This window comes from Pipistrellus kuhlii, unplaced genomic scaffold (genome assembly GCF_014108245.1).
Source record: "Pipistrellus kuhlii isolate mPipKuh1 unplaced genomic scaffold, mPipKuh1.p scaffold_m20_p_2, whole genome shotgun sequence".
NCBI classification, from domain to species: domain Eukaryota; kingdom Metazoa; phylum Chordata; class Mammalia; order Chiroptera; family Vespertilionidae; genus Pipistrellus; species Pipistrellus kuhlii.
The window spans coordinates 144806537-144824569 of record NW_023425515.1 but is presented as its reverse complement, the minus strand read 5'-3'; the positions used below and the strand labels follow the sequence as shown (position 1 = coordinate 144824569).

The following is an 18033-nucleotide window of genomic DNA, read 5'->3' as shown; positions in this document are numbered from 1 at the left end:
AAGGATCTCAAGCTACAAGCACAGGAGATAAGGTAGAAGCAGATGCTGCTGTTAGTACAACAGATGGGGCCTGTGCCAGATGCTGCATTCCTGGCAGCAGCCCCAAAGACTGGGACTGATGTTGCCAAGGCAACAGGCATATCAACATCTGTAAGCATATTGTTTCCTTTCCACTTCACTCCACAGAAAGCTGCCAAAAGGGGCAGTGCCCATAGTCCTCTTCCTACAAGAATCTCATTACTGGAATTCATTAGCATTAAATGTGACACTTTTTTCCTAAGCACATAAACCTTATGTGCAAATGTATCTACCTATCTAAGACATCCATCTGTCAGCCTATAAAAGCTTAGTCAGGGTGGCCAGTGAGAGACCTAGGAAAGCATTAGCTCCTTTCTAACCATCTATGAGAGCTCTTTACAATATGCTTTCTGCTCTAGAAAAGCATTCTGAAGGAGCAGCTGAATTTCGAAAAGTTGCAACAAAGAAGGAAAGGAGGGAGAGGAAGAGAGAGGACAGGGAAAGATAGCTAATAACTCAGAGCTATAACTTTCTAAATTGTCCCTAAGGGACAGATTTAAAACCTTCATTTTTAACAGGTAACTATCCTACATAACAAAAGTGTAGGATGCAAATTGTCCCCTCAATCAGGAGTTGTCTGGGAATTTGACCAGGGGGAGGGGGAAGGGAGGGGGGCCCTGGCCAGCAGCCACCAGCCACTAGGGATCCTACCAGTGCATGAATTTCATGAACTGGGCCCCTAGTTTGGCTATAAAAATAAAAAGAATAATTTTAATTCAGTAAAATTTGAATATAAGATAATTTAGCTGTACATTTCAGATGTCTTGGCCAGTTTGTAACCTCTAAAAAATAAACAAAATAAGCCTGGGACTCTATATTTACAAAGTGTTCCTAATACAGTGATAAATAATTAAATGAAGAGACCCTTTTTCATACAGCACTAAAGTTAAGCTTGTGCTTCTGCATTAGGTATCAACCTGTCAAATTCCACTTGGATTTCCAGATTTTTCTTAACAATCAAGAGATCAGCAAAAAGGGAGGCAAAGAAAACTACCACTTATGGAGTGATTATATGCCAGATTACTTGTGTCTATTATCTTATTTAAACCTCATAACCTTTTTACAAAGTTGCATTTATTACCCCTCTTTTACAGATGAGAAAAATTGAGGATTAGAGAAAATAAGTAACTTGCCAGAAATTCTTATGGCTAGAAAACCATGTAATGAATGCCTGTCTAATTCCTACTCTTGTACTTTTTAAATATGTCTTCATGTTCTAGTACCAAAATATTTTGCCTGTTTTCTATACACTCTATAACAGAACATATTCAAGAACTTTTCAGATCCCACCTTCAGTTGAAATTGTTCAGTGGGATCTGTCACTGAAGGGGACAATTAGCAGAACTGACATGTACAGGTTGCTGGTGTTCTCTTTTCCCATAGGTCATGCTTGTTAAGGCTGATACCTCAGGCTAGTTTTCAAATCATTTTGCTATTCAGTGCACATAAATTGGAACCAACTATAATCAGAAGATGATTGTCACTTCCAGAGGATTGCTTATATGACAAGATTAGTGAAGTTGTGTTAAAAAGTATGTTCAGTTGTTTTATTTTTGTGCTAGCCTGTGGCAATTAGAAATAACATGATGTTTTTATTCTAGTCATTTTAAGTATAAAGTAAACTTCTCTTTTACATGAGAAATTTACTCAATTGTTAATTATGTTATGTACTAATCACAGTGCTTTGTATATAGCAAGCACTCAATATATTTACTTGTGTTATTGTTTTCATATGTATATGTATACACAGATATGTCCTATATAATAAAAGCCTAATATGCTAAATATCCGATCTACCATTCAACCAACCAATGTGTAATATGCTAATGATATGCTCAGGCTGCTCACCTGCTCACTATGACATGCACTGACCCCTAAGGGGCAGACAGTTGACAGTTGCTATGAAGTGTACTAACTACCAGGGGTAGATGCTCCAACTGGTAGGTTAGCATGCTGCTGGGGTCTGGCCAATCGGGACTGAGTGAGATGGACTGGACACGCCATGGAGCCCTCCCACAGTCCCTCCCTGGCTGGCCAACCTTCCACATTCCTCTCCGGCCCCAATCGTGCCCAGTGGGGTCCCTCATCCTGGCCTGCACCCTCTCACAATCCAGGACCCCTCAGGGGATGTAAGAGAGTGGGATTCAGCCTGATCCCGCAGGCCAGGCCAAGGGACCCCACTGATGCATGAATTGTGCACTGGGCCTCTAGTGTGTGTGTGTATATATATATATATATATATATATATATATATTTTTTTTTTTTTTTTTTTTTTTCAGAGCTCATTATTTTCTATAAATAGTTGCTTTGAAAGAAACAGTCGGGCCATTCAACAATGGAACATTAAAAGTGTAGTATTATGGGGACTATTTATTATGCAACTAATCAATGCTGGTAAAGTCTGTTGCAGTGAGATGGTAGCTTTTTATTCACTCAATGAATTATTCAAGAAAGTTTAATTAAGAACCAGCCTTGTGTTGGTGCAGTAGGAACATTAAAATGACAAGATTCCTTCTCGTCTTAAAAGAATTCTGTTGTAACATATCAAGGTAAGCAGAGTCACTTCTATAAACACCCCATCATCTAGAGTACCCTGGGTAAATCAGGGCTGTATTTATTTTCTAGGGTGGCCATAACAAAATATCACAGACTCTGTTGCTTGAAAACCAGATGTTTATTTTCTCACAGTTCTAGAAGCTGGAAGTCCAGATCAAGGCATCAGAGGATCTGGTATCTTCTGAAGTCTCTCTCCTTGCCTTGCAGATGGCCACTTTTCTGCTGTATCATCACATGGTTGTCTTCTGTTTCTATAACTGTGTATGAATCTTCCCTTCCTATTGGAATACCAGTCATATTAGGTTAGGACTCAGTCTAATGGTTCATTTTTTAATTTAATTACCTATTTAAATTGTATCTCTTTAGATATGGTCACATTTTGAAGTTTTTTTATGTTGGGGTGTCAGCATATTAACTTGAGGAGCATGCATTTCAGCCTATAACAAGGGCTTTCTATTTTCTTTATGGTATATTTTTTGCAGTGCTTGTACCTATGGCAAGAACATTGACCTGGTAAAATTTCTTCTTGATCAAAATGTTGTAAGCATCAACCACCAAGGAAGAGATGGGCACACAGGTAAGGCTGTGGTGAGATCATCATGAGTTTATGAGGCATATCCAAAACTATCAAGAAGAAAGGGGGAAGTGGGAGTGGTCCACAACAGAGAGAGGGGTATTTTATCAATTACATCATTTAGAATTGATGGTACATGGTGATAGCAATAAACAACTGACTTTGAGGTAGTTTCACTGTTGTGCTAAAGTATCTCTAGTCAATGAATTCCTTGTGCCCTGCACCAAGAATAGACTAACAATACTGCCCTCCCCTTGGTTGGCTGATCAAGAAAAATCTTTGATTGGGTCTTTGTTCTTTGATATGTACAAAGATGGAACTTTTTTCTTGGTAATTACAGTAGATATAGAAATACTAGGAATTGTGCTAAACAAAAAGGCAATCTATATAGAAGATCAACTAGAATAATATACTTTTTTGCCTAAAGTATATCTTGTTTGCTTGATAATGGAATTAATTCATTATCAAAGAAGTAAATCCTTTCTTTGTATCTCTGGCAACAAATCTACTACATGGTGATGACTGTCTTTTTAAAATTGGGATTGTCTTTCTCTTTTTTCCTTTTGCACTTTCATTCTATTCTATTATAGGATTGCACTCTGCTTGCTACCATGGTCACATTCGCCTGGTTCAGTTCTTACTGGATAATGGAGCTGATATGAATCTAGTAGCCTGTGATCCCAGCAGGTCTAGTGGTGAAAAAGATGAGCAGACATGTTTGATGTGGGCTTATGAAAAAGGTATATTTTTCATCATTGCATCTCTCTAGTAATACATGGAACAGTGTGCATAGATTATGGCATCAATAATTTTTTTTCTTGAATGATATATATACTCTAATTTCTCTGTAAATTACATTTGAGTCACTGGAGACTTGCACCAAAGAGTCCAGTAGACCATCAGTAGGGAAGGCAACCCCTGAGCTGCAGATGAACTGAAGGAATGCTTGGCATTGGCACTTGTAGAGAATGAGCTCACATTCCTAGATACTAAAGAAACAGAATTGTGATGGATAATGACAGTTACTTTCTTAGAGTAGACATAAAGTGAGTCTTTATCTCTTATATGGTGGAAATTTTTATATGAATTCAACTTTTTAAAAAGGAAATAAATACAAAAAAAGAAAGGGAATGTTTGTCAGATCTGCTGACAATGCCTCTACTTTAAAAAGTAAGGGAGCTAAGGATTAGTGTTTAAGTATAAACTTACTGGTGCAAGCTTGGGCTAGGATGGGAGAATACTTGGGTTTAAATCAAGACATGTTCATTTATCTTAGGCAAGTTATTTATTATTGATGAACTTCAGTTTCTTCATCTGGAAAATGAGAACAACAACTCCTCTTTTACAAGATTGTAAAGAGTAAATGAAATAGTATGTACAAATTGCTTACAACAGTGTTTGGTATAAATAAGTACCTAATAACTGTATTTTAGTAATGATAACATTGGAAATAGCAATAGTATAGAAATAAAGATGATTAATAACAAAATTTTTATTTTAAGGGAAAGGAAACTAGAGACAATTAGAAGGTGAACTAGCATCTTTGTCAATATTATTAAGATATATTGTGTCTTAGAAGCAAACTGTACACAAGCGAGCTTTATATGCATGAGGCCCTATGGAGTTTAAATTTCTAGAGGACATGGAACAATAGACATTGTAATTGAAATCAGGGAGCTACAACTAAATGCTGTAAAATGTCAGACTTTGATGTCTGTATTACTTTATTAGGAAGTTTAAAATATGTAAAGAAGTGTCTTCATCTTTTTAAATGCTAGAATCTTAGCAGTCCATACTAAAGGAGAACAATTACTAAACTGGAAGATTTATCAGGTTACCTGAAGTAAAACATGAAAGTCCATTATTGAATGGAGAAATGTAGTTTGATGGATAGAAATAGGCAGCTATTATAGAACATAGACAACAAGAAATAAAAACATACAGGTTTGAAGATTTCTAGTAAAAAAGAAGACATCGTAGTTACTTTAATAGAAACAAGTGAACAAATGTGGAATAGTAGGGAATTTGTAGATATACTAGTAGGCCTGCTATTTTTATTTGTTTTGTATAAATACACACACACAACATACACATATCTGTTTATACATTGTAGTTCAATGAATTTTCACAAACTGAACCCACTCTAGCATACAGATGAAGAAATGAGTCATGGCTAGTACCACAAATCCCTACTTACATTCTCTTCCAGTCAGTCTTCAAAAAGGTTACCTCTGTCTTCATGGGGCATATATTAGCTTTGCCACTTTATGTATTTTATATAAATGGAATGGCATGCTATATATTTCTTTGATTTGACCCACAATTTGTAAGATTCATCTATATTATTGCAGATAGTTGTAGATCATTCATTATCATTGTATAATATAATGATTTGCAACTATATCACAAGGTACAAATTCATTCTACTGTTTAGGGGCATTTAAAGAATTTTTAATTATGAATTATAAAAAATGCTGTTGCTGTGAACACTCACTTACATGTCTTTTGATAAGTATCTGTAAACATTTCTGTTAGGTGTAATAACCTGTTGCTTTGTATAAAATAAATTTCAGATAGTTCTATATTTGAGTATCAGTTGGGAAATATTACATATCCTGAGGCTTTTGGATATATAGTTACTCAATATGTGGCATTTATTTAGATGATTATCAGCACCTCTTAAGAAATTTTAGTTTCAGAGAAAGATTATTTACAAAGCTTCAATCTTCTGGAAGACAGCTCAGAAATAGCTGCTGCAGCTAGCTCTTCACAGGCACTGGTTTTGTTTGTGTTTAGTTGATTGAGAATGATAGTTGAAAACTGGTTTTATTTTATGTTTTTGTGAATCCTCACACTTTATAAAACAATAAATCATGGTATAAGCTCCTAAGAGTTCCTAATAAATGACAACAAAATTCCTGTAGCTTAGAGGATTTAGCCACTGGTCTCTGCAACATATGCCATGCTTGTCACTCTTATTTGTTCAACTAATGTGCCAGGCACCAGTGTTGCATTTCATTATTATCATGAATTTTAACAAATTGAATGTTAGTACTCAGGAGACAGATGGATGGTTTGGGTATGTTCTTAGGATAGAAGAAATCAAACCAACAAAATAATTTTTATTTATTTTTTTTTTTTGCTGGAGAAATGTTGCATCATTTTCATTTGTTCAAGGAGGATTGAAATTGCCTTCTTAAAATATTGTCAACAGTACATTGTCCCTGTTTTATTTAGATGAAGAAATGCTTTCCTCGCTGATTTGGCTCAGTGAACAGAGGCATCGGCCTGAGAATTGAGGGGTCCCAGGTTGAATTTCTATTGGGGGCACATGCCTTGGTTGTTGGCTCTATCTCCACTGGGGAGTAGGGTGTATGCTAGAGGCAACCAGTTGATATTCTCTTTCATCATTGTTATTTCTATCTTTCTTTCCCTCTCCCCGCCTCTCTGAAATCAATTAAAAAAAGAAAAGAAAAAGAAATGCTTTTCTTTTTTGCTCAGAGAGGGACTCAATAAATTAATGGATGTGGCATACTAAGGACTTCCCTGGGCAAGTTTGAGATGGAGAAGAAGTTTCTTCTTTATGCAAAGTAAATTATGTATAAATGGCCCCATCCAGGACAGATGAACCTGAACTGATAAACCAGAAGGAACCTCATAACCAAGGTCTATCTATTTGAAGAGGTGTAATTTTGGATGGGTCCAATATGAATAGCTCATCCTACTTTAACCTCTCAATAGAAATTTGAGAATGTTTTTCAGAAACATTAACCTCTGTATGGATTATTCTAAGACACATTTTCACCTGACCCAAACCAAACTTTCAGTTGAGATCTCTGATAGTCTGATATAGTAGTGGTCAACAAACTGTGGCTCATGAGCCACATGTGGCTTGAAAGCCACGGTTTGCCACTCTGTTGATGAATGACTTTGCCAACTACTGTGATATAGCATGTTGAGGGGTGCTTTGAACTTTTGGAAGAGTTATCTTTTTTTTTTTTAGGTACTTTCAGAAAAGACCTGAAAGTAGGATCAGATATGAAAAATACTTTCTATTTACATATCCCTTGTATTTTTATTTAATTATAGTTGGCATACTATATTGTATTAGTTATATTAGTTTCAAGTCTACAGTTTAGTGATTTGACATTTTTGTACCCAATGTGATCACCCCACTAATTCTACAATAATAATCATCTGTCACCTTGTAACATTATCAACATATTATTCACTATTCCTCTTCAGCTTTTTCACCCATTCTTTCACCCCCTCTGGTAACCATCTCTTTGGTTTCTGTTTCATATGAATCTGTTTTTGTTTTGATGTTTCTTTATTTACATAGCCTTTTTAACCTAAGGATATCAAAATAAATCCTGGAAATAATTTTTCTTGTGACCTTGATTCTACACAGAAGCCTACTGGTTAAGTTTCAGTATTTTTCTACCATTCTGCTCAGAGCTCCAATTTTACAATATTTAGAGTGTTTCCCATCCTTAAGTCTGCCTCCCCTTGCCAACCTTTTTTTTCTACACCATCTGAAAGTAGCGATAGCTGTCTCACTCACTTGGATTTGTTCTGCCCTTTCCCTGAGGTACAAAAGACTTGTATGAATCAATTTAAATTGGCCAGAAGAAATAGCCAGCAGCCTGCTTATGTTCAAATCCTCTGCCCTAATCACCAGTATGGAAAAACCATTGAAAAGACCTACACATAATCTTATATCCATTGCATTAAAGATGAAACTGCCAAATTGAAAAGATCTCAGCCAATTAGAATTGAACACATAGCTCAATAGTGTGTCTGGCAGTTAGATTTGAAAAGGCTGCCTTTGACAAAGAAAAGCACTCCTTTATGTTTAGGGCCTGAAAATCACCCAAACTAGAAACAGAACTGAAACTCTGTTTTGCTAAAACATCTTATTTGCTTCAGCACTGACACCAGTTAAAATAATTTGCAGAGGGTCCTATCCCAATATCTAATTGCCCAGAATACAGTATTTGTATACAGCAGTCCCACTCTAATTCACAGTGACAGGGAGCTACAATTGGAGAATCAGCGAGTAAGGGAGCAAAAACAATAAAAATCAAGGCTCCTATTGCATGATGTATACTTCATTCATTTGTTTTGACAAGTGTAGTATGGTGTGAATTATTTATAGTAAACATACTATAGTGTATTCTCAAAAAGTAATAAAGTCTTACTTTCAGTGGTGAATTTCTATAGTTTTCAACCAGTTAAAAATAACTAAGAGATAAGAGTGTCAGAGGAGTAGAAGGAAGATGTGGTGGATTCATTAAATGTTTTGATAATTTTTCATCAGTGAAATTATAAATATTCAATTTTCTTCTATATTAAATTCTATATTTAGAGTTTAGTGAACTACTTAATTTTATGAATCTAGTTTAGTGTGCTTGCATGGACTAGGCTAAGGTAGAGGAAGGAATACACAAAGGATTGAAATGGTATTTAAAAACCTATGTGTGATTTTGTGTATACTGGTTACCTTTCTACATGTTTAGTTACTCTCTTCTTTAAAAATAAATAAAACAATACAAATTCTCATTACAAGAGGAAAAACTGCCATTCTTTTAGGGAGTTACTATCAAAATACTTTTGAAATAATATGTAAGAAACAACATATATTAAAATGGATAATGGAAGAGAAAGTACATTCATTAAGCACCTATTATATATGCATTTATCAAAGTAACCCTTTAAATTGGTAGTTTCTTTCTATTGGGTAGCTTGAGACTTAGAGCTGGTAAGTCACACTTGCCCAAACCATACAGCTCTTAAGTGGAGAGCTGGTACCAAACAGAGGTCTATCATATTACAGAGGTCAGTCTCTTTCCATCTGACTCTAGAATCAGATAGATCCAAGTCCCAATTTTATCCTTAATAGTTAATTATCTTGGAAAAGTTATTTAACCTCTCTAAGCTTTAATCTTTAAACTTAAAATGAGCAAATTAATAACAACTATGGAATTCTGCTGAAGATTAGGGATAAGATGTAAATATTTGGAATATAAATTCTCAATAAAAATGGTGGTGTCTGTTACTAAGTGTGTAGCAGAGGTTCAGTCAAGTTCCACATAACTCCCAAACCTCGTGGTCTTTCCTAATTTACAACATGCTTTAGTGTCTAGAAAGAAATATGACATAATGATGCATTTGGATGAGGGGCATCCGCTACAAATCTGCTCTTGAAGGGTTTATATCCCTGCCAAACACCCCTGACAAATGGGATATATGAAAACATGTATTGTTTTGGTGTATTGATATCTCTTATTTATGACTCAAGTGATAATATTCATTTTAAAATGGACCTCAGGACCAAAGCAAATTCAAGGAGAATTTGAAAACCACTAATCAAAATATTATGAGAGAAATTTAAAACAATTATTCTAATATGCATACTAGCATGCAAAAAATAAAACACAAATTTGCAGATATCTTTACTACAACAGTCAAGAAAAAGTGTCAAAAGAACAAAAACAAGAAACGTGCAGCCATGTTTTAAAACCATACCAACTGACATACCCAGTCCCTTTATTTGGGGATCTGAGGAGCATGTGTAATTCAACATGCCTACAATTGAACTTAACACTTAAAAAAAATATTTTATTGTTTAAAGATAGTAATACATATATCTCTTTTTTCCCCCCTTTGACCTTCCCCCAGCCTCCTATACCCCCTGTCCCATACCCTCACCCCACCCCCCACAGTGTCTTGTGTCCATGGATTGCACTTATATGCATGCATGCAAGTCCTTTGGTTGATCTCTTTCCCTCTTCCCCAACACTTACTAGCCTTCCCTCTGTAATTTGACAGTCTATTTTATTTGATGCTTTACTGCCTCTGTATCTTTTTGTTCATTGGGTTATAATGTTCTTTATTTTCCATAAATGAGTGATAACATGTGGTATTTTTCTTTCATTGCCTGGCTTATTTCACTTAGCATAATGCTCTCCAATTCCATTCATGCTGCTGCAAATGGTAAGAATTTCTTCTTTTTTATAGCAGTATAGTGTTTCATTGTATAGACGTACCATATTTTTCTAATTCACTCATCTGCTGATGGGCATTTAGGCTGTTTACAAATCTTAGCTACGGTGAAGTGTGCTGCTATGAACATAGGGGTGCATGTATCCTTTTTGATTGATGTTTCTAGTTTCTTGGGATATATTGCTAGATGTGGGATCACTGGGTCAAATGGGAGTTCCATTTTTAGTTTTTTGAGGAAACTCCAACTGTTCTTCACAGTGACTGCACCAGTCTGCACTCCCATCAGCAGTGCAAGAGGGTTCCTTTTTCTCTGCATCCTTGCCAGCACTTGTCATTTGTTGATTTGTTGATGATAGCCATTCTGAGAGGTGTGAGATGGTACCTCATTGTCATTTGGGCTTACATCTCTCAGATGATTAGTGACTTTGAGCATGTTTTCATATGTCCCTTGGCCTTTCTTCTGTGTTCTTTTGCGAAGTATCTATTTAGGTCCTTTGCCCATTTTGGGGGGGATCATTTATCTTCCTTTTATAAAGTTGTATGAGTTCCTTGTAAATGTTGGAGATTAAACCTTTATTGGTGATAACATTGGCAAATATGTCCTCCCATACAGTGGGCTTTCTTGTTGTTTTGTTGATGGTTTCTTTTGCTGTTTTATTTTTATGTAGTCTCATTTATTTATTTTCTCTTTAGTTTCCATTGCCCTAGAAGCAATATTGGTGAATAAATTGCTTTGTCATATGTCTGACATTTTGCTGCCTATGGATTCCTCTAGTATTTTTATGGTTTCCAGTCTTATGATTAAGTCCTTTATCCATTTTGAGTTTATTTTTGTGTATGGTATAAGTTGATCTAGTTTCTTTTTTTTTTTGCATGTATCTGTCCAATTTTTCCAACAACATTTATTGAAGAGACTGTCTTGACTCCATTGCATGTCCATGCATCCTTTGTCAAATATTAATTGAGCATAGTGGTTTGGGTCAATTTCTGGAATCTCTATTCTATGCCATTGGTCTGTACGTCTGTTCTTGTGCCAGTACTAGTTTTGAGAACAGTGGCTTTGTAATACAGCTTGAAATCTGGTATCAAAATCACAACTACTTTGTTCTTTTTTCTCAGGAACGCTGTAGCTATTTGTGGTATTTTTTTATTCCATATGAATTTTTGGAGAGTTCTTTCTAGGTATGTGAAATGTGCCATTGGTATTTTAGTGGGAAGTGCATTGAATCGAGATTGCTTTGGGTAGTTGATCTTACCAAACCATGAACATGGTATGTTCTTCCATCTGTTTATGTCTTCCTCTATCTGTTTTCAGTGTCCTGCAGTATTCCACATATACGTCTTTTACCTCCTTAGTTAAGTTTATTCCTAGGTATCTTAATTTTTTTGGTGTAATGGTAATGGGATTGAATTTTTAGTCTCTGTTTCCGTAAATTCACTATTGGTGTATAGAAATGTCATAGATTTTTTGGCATTAGTTTTGTATCCTGCTACATTACCAAATTCATTTATTAAGTCTATTAGTTTTTTATGGAGTCTTTAGGTTTTTTTATGTAAAATATCATGTCATTTGTGAATAAGGACAGTTTTACTTCTCCTTTTCTAATTTGAATGCCTTTTATTTCTTCTTGTCTAATTGCAATGGTTAATACTTCCAGTACTATGTCAAACAGGAGTGGTGAGAGTGGGCATCCTTCTCTTGTTCCTGTTCTTAGTGGAAATGGTTTTAGTTTTTGCCTATTTAGTCTGATGTTGGCTGTGGGTTTGTCATATATGGCTTTTATTATGCTGAGGTATGATTCTTCTATTCCCACCTTGCTGAGAGTTTTTGTCAAGAAAGGATGTTGGATTTTGTTAAATGCTTTTTCTGCATCAATTGATATAACTGTGTGTTGTTGTTTTCTCTCAATTTGTTTATGTGATGTATTACATTTATTGATTTGCAGATATTGTACTATCCTTGGTCATGGTGCATGATCTTTCTGATGTACTGCTGGATCTGATTTGCAAGAATTTTTTGAGAATTTTGGCATCTATGTTCATGAGGGATATTGTCCTATAATTCTATTTCATTGTGTTGTCTTTATCTGGTTTGGTTATTAGGGTGATACTGACTTCATAGAAGGAGCTTGGAAGTGTTCCTTCCTCTTGAATTTTTTGGAATAGTTTAAGGAGGATAGGTTTTAGTTCTTCCTTGAATGTTTGGTTAAACTCCCCTGTGAAGCCATATAGCCCTGGGCTTTTTTTTTCTTTTTTCTTTTTTCTTTTTTTTTTTCTGGAAGCTTTTTGATGACTGCTTCAAAATTTTTCCATAGTTATTGGCCTACTGAGATTTTTAGATTCTTTCTAATTGAGTTTTGGAAGGTTGTATTTTTCTAAGAATATGTCTATTTCCTCCAGGTTGCTCTTGGTTTCATTGATCTTTTGGGGTTTTTGTCTGTTTTTTGTTTTTGTTTTTGGTCTCTATGTTATTTATCTCCACTCTGATCTTTATTATTTCCTTCTTTCTGCTTAAACTGGACTTTTCTTATTGCTCTCTTTCTAACTCTTTGAGTTGTAGGGTTAGGTAATTTATTACCATTGTTTCTTATTTTTTTTGCAGTAGGCTTGTAAAGCTATGAACTTCCCTCTCAAGACTGCTTTTGTTTTGTCCCATAGATTTTGGATTGTGGTGTTTTCATTGTTGTTTGCTGCCCTGATTTTTATTATTACTATTATTATTTCTTCTTTGATCTCTCTTGTAACCAGTCATTGTTTAATAGCATGTTATTTAGTCTCCATGTGTTTTTATTTTTTTGGATTGTTTTTTATTCTTGTTGATTTCCTGTTTTATGCCACTGTGATCTGAGAAGATACTTAATATGATTTCTATCTTCTTGAATTTGAAGAGACTTTTTCTGTGACCCAATATATAGTCTATCTTTGAAAATGACACATGTGCATTTGAGAAGAATGTATATTCTGTGGCTTTGGGGTGAAATGTTCTAAAGATGTCAATTATTCCATCTGGTCTAGTGAGTCATTTAGGATTGATGTTTCTTTGCTGACTTTTTGTTTAGATGATCTGTCCAATGTGATAGGGGGGTATTAAAGTCCCCTACTATGATCGTATTGCTGTCAATATCTCCCTTGATATCCTCCAGGAATTTTTTTTTATGTATTTGGGTGCTCCTGTATTGGGTGTGTAGATGTTTACCAGAGTTATTTCTTCTTGTTGGATTGCTCCCTTTAGTATTATGAAGTGGCCTTCCTTATCTCTTTTTATGCCCTTCACTTTGAGATTTAATTTGTCAGATATAACTATTCCTACCCAAGCTTTTTTTTTCCCCCCCATTCACCTGAAAAACCTTTTTCATCCCTTTACCATCACTCTGTGTGCATCTTTTTTTCTGAGGTGGGTTTCCTGTGTACAGAAGATATATGGGTCATGTTTTCTTATCCACTCAGTTACTCTAAGTCTTTTGATTGGGGCATTTCATCCATTTACATTTAAAGTTATTATTGATAGGTACTTGTTTGTCACCATTTTTATTCTTTTCCCCTATGTTCCTTCTCCACTTCCTATTTCTTTTTTTACAGCAGACCCTTTAGCATTTCTTGCATTGCTGGTTTGATGGTAATAAATTCCCTTAGCCCTTTATTTGTCTCTGAAGCTCCTGATTTCACCCTCAATTTTTATTGATAGCCTTGCTGAGTACAGTATTCTTGGATTCAGACCCTTCATTTGCATGACTTTGTATATTTCATTCCATTCCCTTCTGGCCTGATGTGTTTCTGTTGAGATATCAGCTGAGAAATCTGTCACTAGTCTGATCGGGGATCCTTTGTAGGTAACTTTCTGTCTCTGGCCACTTTTAAGATTCTTACTTTGGTGTTTGCCAATTTAATTATAATGTGGCTTGGCATAGTTCTTTTGGGGTTCATTTTGCTTGGGACTCTGTGAGCTTCTTGGCTTTGTGTGAGTTTTTTTTTTCTCCTATATCAGGGAAGTTTTCTGTCATTATTTCTTCAAACTGGTTTACTATTCCTTGTTCAGTTTCCTCTCCTTCTGGCATCCCTTTTATGAGGATGTTGTTTTGTTTTGTGTTGTCCCAAAATTTCTTTAGTCTCTCCTCCTACTTTTCAATTTATTTTTATTTATTTATTTTTTTTTAGAATCTGCTGCTCTGCTTGGGTATTTTTTCCTACCTTGTCTTTTAGCTCACTGATGCAGTCCTCTGCTTCTTCTAGTCTACTGTTAACACTTTCTATTGAGTTATTCAGTGATGCCATTTTTCATTTCTCCTTGGTTCTTCATTTCATCTCTGTTCTTACACATATTGTTGAATTTGTCTTCCATTCTTTTCATCCACCTTATGACCATTTCTCTGACAGTTTGCTTGCCTCCAATTTGTTTACTTCCTTTTCTGGTGTTGCCATCTTTTCTTTCATGTACAGGCTGTTTCTTTGTCTCTGCATGATCTCTCTTCTCCGATGTCTGATGTCTGGTTATGTAGTTCTCTCTCTCTTTCGTGGTGTTGGGGCCTTAGTCTGAGACATTCAGAGGGACTCACAAGTCCTAAACCAAAGATGGGCCGAGGGAGAGGTGGGTGCTGGGAAGACATCCCTCTGCTAGAAGTGAACTTAACACTTTTTTAAAAGTATATTTCTTACTGATTTCCAAGAGGAAGGGAGACAAAGAGAGATGGAAACATTAATGATGAAAGAGAATCACTGATTGGCTGCCTCCTGCATGCCCCTACTAGGAATTCAGCCCACAACCCAGGCATGTGCCCTTACTGTTAGGGCTGATCAAGCAATTTAATTGATATCCCATCCCCCAGCAACTGACTTTTCAGGCCATTCACTATGGATATTCCCTTGCTGAGATCACATTTCACTTGCTGTGACCACATTCCATTATCTCCCCTTCGGGTATGCATAAAAAAAATCTGCCTAGGAAAAAGCCCTGCAAAACTCCTTTAAAAGCCACAGACTCCCGTCACTGGGTGCTGAAGCCATACAGGCTCAGCCACCTGGTATACAGATGATTAAATAAATTTGTAATCACCCACCATTCTGGCCTCATGTGTTCCTCCTTTGGTGACCTAACATTGACCAGGAATTGAACCTTGATCTGGTTCATAGGTCAACACTCAAACACGGAGCCATGCCAGGTGGGTGAACTTAACACTTTTTTGTCTTCATCAATCAGTTTCTCCTACAGTGTCCCTTATTCACTCTGTCATTTTAAAGCAGTGTCACCCAGTTAGTCACCTGAGTCAGAAATCTGGATTATACTTGACTACTTTTTCTTCTTCAGTGCCCACTACCCCATATTCATTCAATGAAGAAGTCTTATTCATTTTACTTCATAAATATATTTGAATCCATTCTTTATTTTTGCTACCATGATTTTAGTCCATACCATGATCCATTTTATAGCCTCATTAGTAGACTTTTTAAAAAATATCTTCAGCATCTTTTGAATCCATTTCCCAACTATAGTCAGAGATATATTCAAGGTACAAATAGGACCACATTATTTCCCAGTTTACAATCCTTCACTGACCCACAGTCACCTATAGGCTGTGGTTCTTTGTGTCCTAATATTTCCTCTGATTGGTCACTATAGTAGCATCAAGACTCAAACCCCAAGTGGAGTCTTCCTCTTTTTTCACTACTCTCTGTGACTTTCCACTTTATTCTGTGAATTAATGACTTTCTTTCCCTTTATTTTGTGAATAAGTGGCTTTCTTCTCTATTCAGTGAATGAGTGGCTTCCTCTTTCTTTATTAAGTAAATGTATACCTTTTGGCAGCTTCCAGCCTCCTTATTCTGTGAATGTATCCCTTTTGGCAGCTCCCAGTCTCCCAGATTTGCAGCCCTGCAGTTATTTCCCATGGACCCCCTAATTCCTAAAATTCCCTTAACCTGCCTAATTTACCCCTAAAAATTCCTTTCAACTGTATCTATTCACATGATGGCAATACAAAAGTATTGGTTGTCCCTACACATATTACATTATTCTATGTTTCCAAGCCTTTTATCATGCTTTTCTACACCCTTCCATTCTCTTCACCTGACTTCACGCTTCACATCTGATTTCTACTTAGCCTTCAAGATTCAGTTTATGGATTTCCTCTTCCAGAAAGTCTTCTCTGACAGTCCAGCCTGTACAAATGTCTTTTCTTTATGTTTTATTGTACCATATGCACATCTCAATCTCTGTACTTATCATTTCAGATTAAAATATTCTCTCTCCTGCTAAATTGTAAACATCTTGTGAGCAAGCATCTGCTCACAAGATGTTTAAATTTTGCTTTTCAAAAACTTAATTCAATGGCTGATTCCCAATAGATGCTCAATACATGTTTGTTGAGGTGAAATTAAGTATGAGCACATATTTCAGTTATAACATTCTATTCCCTGTGTCACTAGATGGCATCTGGTTAGTTGTAGTATAGTTAATGTTCTCAAGAATACTAATTACCACTATTCCATTGTCTCTGTAGATATTTCTTTAAATATAACAGGTTTCTAATCAACTGCACTATCCTCATACTCAAATTAATAGGAAGAAATATTTTAAAAATGCCCCAAATAAAGTGTTGCAGAATTTACCAGGTGACTAGAAAATACAAAATGACTATTAGAAATTCAGGAAAAACCTTTTATTTAAAGCAGTGCTGCTGGCACAGGGGATTCAAAGATCCAAAGCCTGAACAACCAATACAATGATAATACCCCCTTTATATATTTCTAAATTCTTTGTTTCTTTACTTCCTGGCTTTTGTGGCAGGCTTTCACGGCCCCTCCTGAGTCAGTTAGAATAGGGGAGTTAGATTATATCTGAATGCCTGGCCTGGTGGCACCAGTGACACCCCCTCACCTCTGGACAAGCTGCTAAATTCCCAACCTGTGGCCCCTGCAAACTGGAAATACCCAGGAAAACAGACTATTGCCTAAGGAAGGGGCAGTGACTTAATTATAGGCAAACAAGAATGTGCACTAGGACACTGGTCACTGGCACAGATTCAGATTGCTACCCCGTCCTCCAGGTTGCTCCCTATATTCCTCTTCAAACGCTCTTCTTTCTGTGCATTGGAACTACAAACATTTTCCCTCTTGCTGGGATGCTTTTCTCCACTCTTTTTGCTTAATCAACTCACACTGATCTTTCAAGTCAACTCAGAAAACAATTCCTCAAGAAGTTCTTCCATGACCACTTAGCCTATTGTAAAATAAGCACATGCACAGCAAACCACCTTTCCTTCCTAGAGCTTGGCTAAATAAAATCTGAGTGAACATTTACATAATTAGTTTTTCTTTTCTAATAGAATTCTTTACAAGAGTCAAGAGCATTTCAACATTATCTTGTACCAATCAATCATTTAAACAAAAACTGTATTACACACCTACTGTATGATAGTCATTGTTCTGGGAACTGAAGTAAAACAGTGAGTTAGAGAGAAATATCTCCCTGCTATTAGGAAGTCTACTTTTCTAGCGGGAAGATGTAGGCTGCAAGCAAGAAAACAAATAGAAACTATCAGATAATGATGAGTTCTATGACTAAAATATGAAATGCAACAGTGAGTAAAAAGTTCAAGGACACAATTTAAAATTGAGAAGCCATGGAGGGCTTCCTTGGGAAGATGTCATTTGAGTGGCTTCCTAATGGGCGCTCAATAAATATGTGTGGAAGGAAAGGAAAGGTGAAGGAATGGCCAATGGAAAGCAGAGGGGGAAAAATGAAAAAGGAAAACTAAAGTGACTTAATTTGAATATAATGTTCTTTTATAAAAGCATTCATGCTCGTGCATTCTTATTTCAAGGTG

General features: G+C 36.0%; 1 protein-coding gene across 1 annotated transcript in view; it reads left to right on the top strand.

Moving 5' to 3' along the window:
- The window catches only part of LOC118723395 (serine/threonine-protein kinase TNNI3K), a 287655-nt gene that overhangs the window by 83759 nt on the left and 185863 nt on the right, over positions 1-18033 (top strand). Inside the window, exons 10-11 of the mRNA XM_036445648.2 lie at positions 3117-3211; positions 3799-3948. Of these exons, the coding sequence (XP_036301541.1) occupies positions 3117-3211; positions 3799-3948 (245 nt within the window). The remainder of the gene's footprint in view (positions 1-3116; positions 3212-3798; positions 3949-18033) is intronic.